This window comes from Lucilia cuprina, chromosome 4, assembly GCF_022045245.1.
Source record: "Lucilia cuprina isolate Lc7/37 chromosome 4, ASM2204524v1, whole genome shotgun sequence".
Taxonomy (NCBI): domain Eukaryota; kingdom Metazoa; phylum Arthropoda; class Insecta; order Diptera; family Calliphoridae; genus Lucilia; species Lucilia cuprina.
The window spans coordinates 99,955,143-99,968,252 of NC_060952.1; the positions used below are offsets into that span (position 1 = coordinate 99,955,143).

Genomic DNA, 13,110 nt, shown 5'->3' on the forward strand with positions numbered 1-13,110 from the left:
ATACCATTCTTCAGATTATAGACTAGGCTTTTTTTATAGTGTATAGAAAACATTAATTTCATTAAATACATTAGATTAGTTTTTGGAGTATATTTTTTTAACCACCTAACATTAGTTTAATACAATTGCAACTGTTTAAATATTGACATATAGAAGATGTGTCTGTTTGTACGGTTGAGTAGCAATTAGTTCTTATATCTGCAGCTATTTATACATAAATACATTAAATTATACATACAAATTTATATGCACATACATATATGGGTATACATATACATACATATTTAATGTATATGCATTGAACAATGCAACAATTAACACAAATTTGTGGCCAACATTTTGTATTTTATTTGTAATATAAAACTTCGACAATTTAAGATCCCTTCAACTATCTGTCTATTTCATACTTGTAAATATTTATCAGGTCATATTAACTACTGACAAAAATACAATATGCATTAAAGGTGTTTGTCAGTATCAATGAGTCTTTATTTAAATATCCTTACTGATGCGTGTACGTATGCTTCTGTGTGTATTTGTATTAATTGATTTAATGAGATTTAATTTTGAACCATATTTTATTGTTTATTTATCTTTTACATTCTTAGAATTCTCCAAAAATGTTTGTGTTTTTGCTTGTATAAATTTTTGTTTATTTGAAAACTAAAATTTTAAGTGTAGCTATTTATTGTATAACAAAGTGGTTAATAATGTTGATATAACAAATTTAAATTAAACTACTGCTATTAAGGGATTTTCTAATTTAAAAGTTAAAAATAACACAAAAACTTTAATTAGGTTAAGTGTTTAACTTATTGGGTACAAATTAAATAAATAATAATTTTTGAAAATATTAAGTTAAATTTGAGTAAATAAAACTTTGTAATAATTCTATTACCAAAGAATCGGTAAAATAACTAGTTCTAAGGCGTATATATTAACTATGTATACATATAAGTTGTAATTTATTAAGTACTTTTTTTTTCACCTTTTAACACTTTTACTAGCGACAATTGAATTCGAATTGAAATACAAGTAAGTAAGTAAGTAACTATCACTAATTACAAAGTAAATTAAACAAACAATTATTTTTCTATTATTAAGTATCAGTTTATACATGAAATTCATTTAAATATAAACTTCATCAGACGTTCAAAGAGCACTATCACCTTTTGAATAGCAATAATGGAATTGTATATTATTTATTTTATTTTTCAGTTTTACAAATACTAATATAATAAGTTATAATGAATGTTTAATATTTATATAAATTGATGTATTTTCATATTCCTATTTATTATTTAACTACATTTCAACAGATTTTCACTTGCATATTCTAATGTACATATGTAAGTATTGTACATATGTCGTATTTACATTTACAGTTTCTATACATGTTTGCTTGTATAATTTTCCGCATATATTTTATTTTCTAGTCATGGTTTTAGTATCGTCAACTATAGGATTGACTTACCAAACGTATTGGTCTAATATTTATTTTGTATAGTTTGAAAAATTTGTTTTATTTTCAATTGTTATTCGACATTCAATATTTGGTCTCTAACTCTAAATCAATAATAATAACAATAACAAATTTTACTCTAATTATATTAAGTTAGTTTGCTGCTGTTTACAATTATTATGTCAATAAATATGATTGAATGAATGAAAGTGAGAAATATGTATTTTGTTGTGGCATTAAAACCACTAAAAATCTACTTATTTTAATTGTTGACATATGTTACAACCAACTAGTAATAGGGTTTACACATACTATTACCTATTACATGCATACATTCATTTGAATACACTGTGTATATATTTATCTACATGTAAATGGTTTAAAATCCCATAGGATAACATTTTTTGAAAAGAAGTAAAGTCATTCATTTTATATAGTATAGGAGCGATAGACTATAGAATCTATAGTGTCCCTAAGAGTACCAAAGATAAATCTAAAAATAATTTTTATTCTCACGAAAAGTACTTTGTCAATTCTGAAATAAGGTTCGAAACAGTCACCGCGATCTGTCGGGATGTTTTTCTATATGTGTATACACTCTGTTAGATTAGAATAACAATTACAATTATATTGTTTAGTCTTAAGGGATTTTGTTGTTTTTTTTTTTTGCTTTTATTAATAATATTTGTAAAGTTAAAGGTCAAGTTTACTTAATATTAATTGTATGATTATAAATCCTCCCAGAGGTCACTTATTATACGATTATTAAAATGTATGTGTTACTTTTTAAGGCAAAAATAATACAAAACTATATTAATTTTAATTTATCTTTGATAAACATAAATCTTGTAAATGAAAGTTTATTGATAACAGTTTTAAATAATAAATTAAAAAGGGATTTTTAGAAAAATTTAAGAATTTTATATTTTTTGTTAAAATTTAGATTTCTATGAAAAAATGTATTCATCATAAATATTGGATTTATTTGTAAAAAATCTAAATTATAGAGAAAACTTGTTTTTTTTAATGAAAATTTGAACTATAGAGAAAAATTGTATTTTTTTAATTGTATATTGATTCAAAAACAGGATTTTTAGAGAGATATAGAATTCTTATTGGAATAGTTGGATTTTTAGAATTTTTATTTTATAAAAATTTAGATTTTTTTGTAAAACTAAATTTTTAATGTAAAATTGGATTTATAGTGAAAAATTTAATTTTTAATAAAGAATTAATTTTTTAGAAAATTACTAAATATTAAGACAGAGAAAATATTGAAAAAATGAGAAAATTTAGGATTTCAGTGGTAAATTTTTATTAAAAGTCGGTTAAAACATGTTAAAGTGAATTCTTTGAATTGCTGTTACTTAGGTTTTTTTATGTATTGTGAAAAATTATTTCACTTTCGATTGGAATGGGATTCAACAAGGTATGCATTATTGATACATTTTTCGAATTTATACTTATTTCCTATTTATTTTTGAAAGCAAAAACTCCAAAAGTGAATAATTTACTATATTCCACAAGTTTTTTGAATTTAAACTAAATTTTAAAAGAGATGAATTTAAGGCCTTTTCGCATAACTTTGCAGACTAAACCTTTTAATTCTTTAAAAAATTTTAAAAATATTTATTTTTTTTAATAATATAACGCATTAAACACTCAACAAAATTATGGTCAACTGCCAACAAAAAGTTGAGTAGACTTTTTGTTTGTTATAAATAAACTTAACAAAATATTTAGTTATAAATAAACAAATAAATCTAAACAACAAATAAAACTTTTTTGCATTACTACCACAAAACAATCAAACTTTGTTTGTTGGCCGTCAAAGTGGACTTTTTTGCCATCTGCTTTTGTAGTTTGTAACAAGTTATTTACAAGTTCAGAAACATACATTGCTTTACACACAAAAAAACTAAATATAGTTTAGCTAACTAACTTCTAACTAAACTATTAAATACGTTAAACTTTTAACTCCAACGCCATAATCGTAAAAAAAATTAAACAAAATAAAAAAGTAAGAAGACTTAAAAAATGTGAGAAAACTCGCGTGTTGCTAATGACAATTATAGTGACTATAACATAACAAAAAAAAAAAACACATGTATCTAGATACGTTAAAATAACACAGCAATAAACAAAACTTAAGCATGCTTGAAACAACAACATTTTCATGGTCAAGTTAATAAGGCGTCAACGTCAGCTTAAATACAATTTTTTTTGCTTTAAACAATTTTAATCACTTCAAAGTGAAACCTAAAAAATGCTTAACGTTAGCAAAAACAAAAATTTGTTAAAAATGTTGTTGGAAAAAAATCAAAATTACTTATAAATTAATACATGTGAAATATGTAAACAACAACAAAATTAATAACAACTATTTAGTAGAAAATAAAAACAACAAACATTCCTCCTTCCTTCTAAATTGATTAAGAATTATTATGACGTTGGTAATGAGTAAGGTAAACGGGTAAGATAATCACACTGTAACCAACACAAAACGTCATAATTACAACAACATTTGAACAACTAATATAGTTGTAAATTAACAGTAAACACTCAGACTCGAAACAAGTTTGTAATTAGAACTAAACTAACCAGTACGGAATAAACGGAACCAACAAGTAAATTTGTTCAAAAACTTACACAAACCACTGACAGACCGCCGGTCACTGTGGTCGTCTCATTTCAGTCAGTTATAAATATGCAGTAGTTTTTTTTTTCTTTTTTTGCTGTATTTCAGTTCAAGTGCAATAATTTGCAATGTGCATGTTTTTTTTTTTTTTTTGCGCAAAATGTGGGCAGCATGCAACTTAGCTAAATACACATGCAACATCATTATTATAATGAACATTATTATGTTGATTACTACTGTGCATGTGTTTTGTCATAAAACACATTGTCGTGCAGTAGTAACAGTCATTCACTTCCCCTTCAACAAAAAAATATTTTGGTTTTTTCTTGCGTTCTTCTGTTAACGATTTAATGTTTCCTCTAATGACCATCTGTACTAAATCAGCTGTTACTGAATGAAATATTTACAAATAGCAGCAGCAAACTTAATTATACTGCACTTGTTAAAATTATATAAATTTATGTTGAATCCAAGACGAATCTTTGATTCTTTATACGAATTAAGTAACCACAAAACTCTCTCAGAAAATGGTCTAAGCTTCCTTTTGCCATACATATAAGAATTGATATATTATAGTGTTTTTGATGGGTCTCCTAATTATACATTAAAATTAGTATAACTTCTAATTTTTTATAACTTCAGTTACAGATTGCAATCGAATTATTAATTTGACTCCATTATAATATCAGTTAGAATCTAAACTGTTAAAAAATAGACGAATAATTACTATGTATAAATAGTTTACCTACCCTCTTTAGAAATTGTAGTAAAGTCGGTGATATATAGACAAAAAGCCAAAAACAACTTTACTACCGAAAAAATTTTTACTATTAATTATTTTTACTACAAATTGCACACTTTACTATAAATTCGATTATAACACAACATTTATCACTAAAAATACAATTTTTCACTAAAAATCCTATATTTCATCCAAAATTTAATTTTTATTAAAAAAATTTCCATTAAAATATTATTTTTCACTTGAAATCAATTTTTTCGCTTTAAATCCGATTTTACACAAAAAATCCGTTTTTTCACTAAAAATACAATTTTCATAAAAAAAAAAAACAATTTTCAACTAAAAAACTATTTTTCACAAAAACATTTCATTAAAAATTTATTCAGTTTTCATAAAATTAGTTTGGTAATTATTATATAAATGTAAATTATTATTTAAATGTATTTGCTCTTAAGAATCCCGAAAAGGTTTGTTATTGACCTGGAAACAATCACGTGGAGAAGTTTAAACTGGTTTAACTTTTTGTTTACTATTTTTTTTTTTTTGGCATTAATAAACCAATTTTTAATAAATCATAAACCTTGAACTTCGCCTAGAAATCGGATAATAAAGTAGGGTAAAAAACAAAACGACTATTGAGACTAATTATTTGAAGAAAAAAGCTTTAGCAGACAGATGCTGTCTTCGTATTTTTTGGTTTTGAGTTTCTCTGTTTTTGTTTGGATTTTTTGTGTTTGCTTTGCTTTTTTTCTGTTGTTTTTTTTCATCTTTATTACATCAACATTTATTTAAGCCATTAGCTGACATTGACCCACTTTGTTGAGACTCAGCTACAAACACGACTGCTATTACTGCTGCTGGTGACTGCTTTTGCTGTCTTTGGTAAAATCTGTTGCTATTTCTTTAACTACAACAGCAGCAGCCGGTAGAAGCAGCAAGTAACTAACCAAACAAATACTCTGCTTAAAGTATGGTTAAATCTTTTCTATATTGTTTGTTGTCTGCATCTGTCAGTTGGTTGGCGTGTTTTGGTTCAATTTGATTTTAATAAAAAGAAACTTGTTTTATTTATTTTCTTCATTTCATTTTATTTCTTCCACTACGAGTTGCTCTTTTCATCTCTTACACTTATTCGTCATGTTTATGTCTTTTCTGTTCATGCTGTTGTTGTCGTCGTCATTTTCATTATTTTTTTGTTGTGATTTAATGTGTTAATTGTGGTCATTTATTCATTCATTAGATTTGTATATGTTGGAGCATCACCGGAATTAATTCAATTCAATTAAATTATTTTTTCCTTGCTTTCTGTATTAGACATAATTTTAGTTACTTTATGGTGGGAGGTTTTTTTATTGGTCACCATGAGTTTGGAACAAAAATTGGCTTATAAGTTGTTTTAATCATAAATAAAGTGGGAAAATTTTGAGAATTGTATTAAGTAAATAAATTATAAGGTTGTGTTATTTATCTTTATATTTATTTTTTGTTTGGTCTACATTATAATATTGTTAAAATTACTCAATTTGCCAGTTTTTTATGATTTCACACAATTTCAAGGTTTATTAGTATTAAAAAATGATATTGAACTATTTTTATTGTGTGACATTCAATTTGCAGCAAAAATGGTAGATTTTTTCCCAAACAAATGTAGAGGTGTGGGATGATAAATAATCAATGTCACTTAAAATAGAAACTTAACATTCCTTTTAATATTTAATATTTTAAAATTCAAAACATGTTTCTAAATAGTGCAAATTTTACTGCGTTAACACTTAAAAATGTGTTATATACACAAGAATTTAAAAATATTTTAAAGAAAGTATTAAAATGTTTATTAATTAATTTCTATTAAAGCTAATTTTTTCCCTATTTTTATTAAATATTTCATTAAGCTAAATAGTGTTTTAGACATTTAAATTGCGCAATTTCCCCTTGCCAATAAAGTTTTTAATTCAAGAGTTTTTAAATGGCAAAACTAAAAACACTTGATCATAAAGTGTTGAAAACACAATCCACATAATTTGGTTAAAATTATTTGTTCATGGATTAAAAAACTTAATATTTTTTTTAAATTGTACTTCAGAAATCTAGTTGTGAATTTTTTCCGTAATTATTGTTGGAATAATTAATTACTCGTGCAATAGTGATTTGATAATTATAACAATTAAACAATAGTTAACAATAAAACTAAAACTTGAAGTGTATTTAAATTATTTTTAAAATAGATTTTCTCTAATATGCAAAATGCAAATATTAGAAAAATTATTTCACTTTTGATGTGAAGAATGAAAGGCAATGGGAATAACACATTTTTTAAATATTAGTTTTAAGTGGGTTATCTCTATGGAAAGTGTTAGAAATATTCTAAAGTTAGTTACATCAGTTATTGTGAGCTCATTTTCCAGTTCAAATCCCTGACCTCCTGTCTAACAGACAAGAACGCTAACCACCGGAGACACACTATTCCAATACACTCAACATATATATTTCTAAAAAACTATGAGCATGTTGCTGAAAATGTGAACGAATTTTTAATTCTTACTTTATATTGAAATTAGAAGGAACCATGAGCTTATATCCTTCAAATAAAAATTATTTTAAATAAGTTTTAATATTTATTTGAATTTTAGTTATTTTTACTTCCTACAAATTGTACCACCTTAAGTTTTAGCATGTGTAGTTGTGTTAATTTACTGTAGTGTATTTGTAACATTTATTATCAATTAAAATTAATAATTCTATTTGCCTGCAAACTATAACTTGTAAATCTATTTTGTTATAATCCTCTATAACAATTTATTGCAATTTAATTTGTTTTTACAATTTCTACAAAATAATTATTTTTCTAAAACAAATAAATATTTGCCGCAAAAAATTAAGTGAAAATCTTAATTTAAAGTAAGAAAAGGAAATATATACTTTATATAATTAAAACGAAATACACACATACAATAAATAATTGAATTTAAATTAAAACAATAAATAAGAAATAAATATTCGGCGGTAACGAATCTTATATTCTCTTCACCATGATGTTTTAAAAAAAATAGTACAAGTTTTTTACATGAATCATTCGTAACACTATGTGTATTGTTGTTTGTTTATAATTTTTATATCAGCATCGATTTAGTGATTTTAGATAGAAATTTCTCAAAAATATGTCTGATAAAAATTTTGAAAATTTGGATCTGCTAAAAGCTTTAAAGATTTGGACTTCAAACAATTAATTTCAACTAAGATACAGACGAACAGGGTCGGAAAATTATATTATATAAAGAAAATTCTATTAGAAACAAAAACTCGTGAATTTTGTAGGAATTTTATAGGTAATAATTAAAATTTGTTTATATTTTTAAATTTATTGCTTGAAAAGTAGTGGTTCTCTGAAAAACTCAATTTTCAATAAAAAAAATCTCAAGTTATTGTAAAATAACTTAAGCCAATTCAAGACACGCTTTTTTAAATTACATAGGTAAATACATATGCACACATATGTCTTAAGTTATTAGCAAATTATAGATTTTATTTGCAAATTTCAAATAAAATGTAATTACTTTTTAGTACAAATTACTTCTTATTGCTATAAATTACAACTTGTAGTCATTAAATAATTATATACATTTTTGCGATTTATTTTTACTTTTCTAGGAAAAATTATTATATAAAATTGCTAAATAAAAAATATGTATAACAAAAAATAACTGAAAAGTTATTTATCATGCTGAGTAAATCAAAATGCAGACAGACACATTTGTATTTTAATACATTTTTATCATGGTAATGAAAATTTAATTGAAGCTTTAATAGAGATTTGTGTTAAAAGGTCGTATAATATTTTATTTTACTTTTTAGTTTATTGTTAAAATAAACGTATTTTGTTAATGATGACGTTATCAATAAAACATTGAATTAAATATAATTAAAAACTTTTATTGATTTACTATGGCTTAACAATTATTTAGCGGCATTAATAATAAAAATAAAGGAAAAAGATTTATATACAGTAAAATTTTATAATAATACAAAATCCAAAAAGTTTTCATTAAACTGTATTAAATTAAATACATATAAATAGAATATATATAATTTAACATCAAATACTGAGAATAATCATTTGTTTCTACATATTTAATATATCATGGACCTTTTTTTATTAGTTTACAAATCTTTGATCTATAAATAGGTATTTTAATTATCAAAAATTTTCAGAAAGAAAGGGGACTTAAATTACAAGGATTCCTTTTATTGTTAGTCTTTTAGTTTAAACTGAAATGTAGCCACTTGACCTATATGAACAAAAATGCCCCAACTAATTTTATGTCAAAAATGCACTTAAAATTTACTTTTCTCCTTGAACTCCTTTTATTAAATAAACTAATATATATCATTTATATTGGTATTTAAAACTAAATACCTTTTTCTACCCTTCGACAATCTCAGAACATTGTTCCCCTTTTTTTTAATAAAAAGACTCTTGACCCTCTTTTATCTCAAACTTTTAACAATAGTATAAATTGCAAAGAACAATAAGTAGTAATATGTTGCTAAAATTTGTATATATAAAAAATACTTTAACTTTGTTAGTTTTACTTTTTGTTCAAATACTATAAAAAAATATTTCCCCAAACACTGAAAGAATAGTATTAGGGGACCCCTATTAAATTTCCATACAAACTAAACTGATGGTCATTTGATATAAAAACTCATACAAAGTTTTGTTTGCTATAAAATTCAGCGTGTGTGTGTGTGAGATGGTAAGTTGATAATACATGCAATCGATTATCCCCACCAATATGACCACAAAATTTATCTTTGACTTCATCACCCCTCTCTAATCGAGTTTTCGTTGTATTACATTATGTTATCTAAAGGAAACTTATTATTCTTTTTCCACCCAAATCTTTAGTTCCCTTTAAATGCATTACATATTTGTTTTTTTTTTCAATTGTGTAAATAATGAAAATTAAATTGTTTTTGTTACTTACATGGAGCCTTTTTGTACTGTCATATTTAGACCATCGAGTACAACATTTGGATTCTTGGAACTGCCATACATTTTATGGGCACGACGTACACATACGGCTTGTTGACGCCTTGAGGCCAATGTCGATGGCTGTGACATAAACAGGCGACGACGTGCAGCTAAATCATTTTCTGGATCTGAGGCAGCACTTGCTGGTTGAACGGGTTGAACTCCTTCTGTTTCAGCATCCATATTTAAAGTATTTATGTGTATAAAGTGTGCGTATGGATGTGTGTTTTTTTAATTTGGTTACAATTTCCAAATGTTCTTGAAATTGTTTCAAATTCTTAAATACAAAAGAAGCAAAGAAGGCAGTTAAAACACAAGAGAGTTATGGAGTATATCCGGAGGCGTTTTTCTTTTATTTCCGCTTGTAGTACTTCTATCCGGTTGCTTGTTATTATTGCTTCTCGTTCTATTTGACTATAAATCACAGAGTATTGCGTATTAAAAATAAGATCCAGAAGCAACTCACTTGATATCTATAGCAAGTTTAAAGTGTGAGTGTTTGTGTGAATTGCTACTGTTGCATGTAATAAGACTATAGTTCAACAATGTTGCAAAGTGCTTATTTACAACTTTGACTCTGTTTTATTTCTGCCACGTTTGGATATTTCTCAATACACACACAAGTACTTAGACTTAGTTATGGATATTGTAGATTGGAAGTGGAAGGTTTCTTATAACTCCAGCCAATATATATGTGTATATGACAATTGTGGTAGTATGTGTCTTTAGATGATGTTGCTGATATTTTATACTTTATGTCCAAATTCTCTCAAACATTTACTATTGTCTTTGTTCGTATTACTTTCTAAATATATGAATCTGTTGTGTATTTTTCAATCCAATGAATATTTTGCAGTTGTTGTTAGTGCTCTACTTCTCTTTCTTATGACAATTTTATATGATTGTTTAACTCCTTGTTCATTTATGTTGTCTTGTCAAGTGTTGAAGTTATTGCTGCAATTGATGTTAAGCAGGCCAATTCAATTGTTATTTTCAGCGTTGGCAATGCAAAAATATTTTCGTATGCAACAAAGATAGAGTGTAATGGAGAGGACCAAAAGTTTGTTTAAACTGGTGCTGATATTCTGGAAAGAAATAAAAAGAAAAAAAACGGAATAAAGCATATGAAATGTAATCAAAATGAATATTGTTTTAGTTTTTATTTTAAGTTTCTGTTTTATTTTCCTTTTTCCCCCTAGTAAGAGAAAAATACTTAAAAATTTTGTTGCTGTTAAATTTTTTCTCCATTTTTTGTTCTGGATTTTTGTTCATCATTTTTCTTGTTAAAATGTTTCCATTCAATTCAATGTTTATGTTTTCAAAACAACATATGCATGTAAATACTTTATGCATGTGTAACTTTGTATAAACAGTTATGGTTACAGTGGACAGTTTTTATTTACAAACGATCAAACAGTGTGTAGAATTGATATCGGTTTTAATTTTGTATTTTTATCACTAATATTATATGTTTATTATTTTCTTGTAAATGAAATTGAGAAAAGTTTTCACCAAAAATTTCAATGGACTTATAACTTAGCAAATACAAGAGATTTTTAAACAATTCAGAAGGTATATTAACTATAATATACGACAAATATTGTAAATTTTAGGCAAAATTTTATAACAGAAATTAAAGTTACAGTTTCGGCTATGTCTAATCTTAAATACCCTTCACCTATAAGCTACGCCGTATATTTATAGATATTAACATTTTATAAATTTTTAAAGTAATTATGATTTTTCCTAAACGACAATTGCACAGAATTGTGTTGGATCTATGACCAAATATCGGCCGATATGGAAATGCAAAACACATTCCTGGAAATTTTGTCTTGATACGATTATTAATGAATTATATGAGTTTAACTAATTGCCCGAGGGTGACCTACTATGGCAGATACGACCATTTAGAAAACATACCGAAAAAAATTCTTAGGATAAATATACAAAACTTTTGTAAATATATAAAACGAATTTTATTTCAATATCATTATTTGTTCATATGTTATTAACGATTAAGTTATTTTTTGAAAGAGAGTCTTATTGAAATTTTGAATAGATTTCTAATATTTTAATATTATATTTTAGTTTCTGTTTCCGAATTTGTAAATGCATGTGTTGACCAGTTTATGGTTATACATAAATTCCACTGTACATGAACATACTTATTCAAATATTATTATTGTAAAACATTTTACATCCTTTTTTCTTCATTCTTGGTTTTGTTTTATGGCAAAAATATGTTGAATGTATTTGTGTTTGCGTAAATGTGTGCGTATACATATCCTCCAATACAAAATAGTAATTCTGCATTATCGAATTCTTTGGCCACTAAGAACCAAAGTATTTACAGTATTTAAATGCTTTTATATACTAAAACTTTATACTATTATTTATCAGTCACATCACTTGTCGTTTTAGTTTGACAGTCACCTGTAATACTTTCAACTAGAAAAACTTTAATGTTGTGTTAGGAATTATACATTGCCAATTATGTATTTGAAAACTGTAGGGTATGCTTACACAGACGTCAATATGTCCGTGTCACCAACATTTGCTGCACATCCCATTTTGTTATGAAAAATTTATGTCATGACTAACATCTTGCAACAGCAAAAGCCGGAAGAATGAATCACATTTTTTAATATAAAATGTACATTTGATTATTTACTTAAATTTAAGGAATTTGTTTAATAATATATTCTATTTTATTCAGTACATAACAAAATTCAACTAACTATTACTTTGAAAAAAAGAAATATCATAATTTTATTGGGAAAAGCTGTTGCCATATAAATGCTTTATAATATATAACATAGGAAGGAAGCACCTTGAATCAGTAAATGACTCTCAGAAATATAAGTTTTAAATTCGAAATTTAATAACAAAAAGGAATAGTTTTTTTGTATTATTAAATTTAATATTCATTTGAAAATATTTTTTTCTTCACAAAAAATCCTTTTTAAAAAAAATTTTTAATAACATTACTTTAACACTCACTTTTTAATTGACTTCCTTTTAAATTTAATATTTGTAATATTTCTAATATAAAAAGCATATTTGTATGAATTTATAATTAACATATTTATGTGAATATTTCAATTTATTTTTTTTTTTTTTGAAATAACACAGCGTTTTTACAACACTTGCAATGGCATTGCAATTGTATTGAAAAAAATTGTCGATAAATATTTTCTATTTAATATTTTACATGATTGTCTGTGTTATACTAT

The 13,110-nt window shown here is 25.0% G+C and overlaps 1 protein-coding gene across 3 annotated transcripts in view; it reads right to left on the minus strand.

Annotated features, from left to right (window-relative positions):
- Positions 1-13,110, minus strand: part of LOC111690216 (ABC transporter G family member 23) — an 88,414-nt gene that overhangs the window by 48,599 nt on the left and 26,705 nt on the right. For all 3 annotated transcript variants that reach the window (XM_046950129.1, XM_046950128.1, XM_046950131.1), the window contains exon 2: positions 9,828-10,959. In XM_046950129.1, coding sequence (XP_046806085.1) covers positions 9,828-10,057 — 230 coding nt within the window. In that variant the 5' untranslated portion in view covers positions 10,058-10,959. The remainder of the gene's footprint in view (positions 1-9,827; positions 10,960-13,110) is intronic.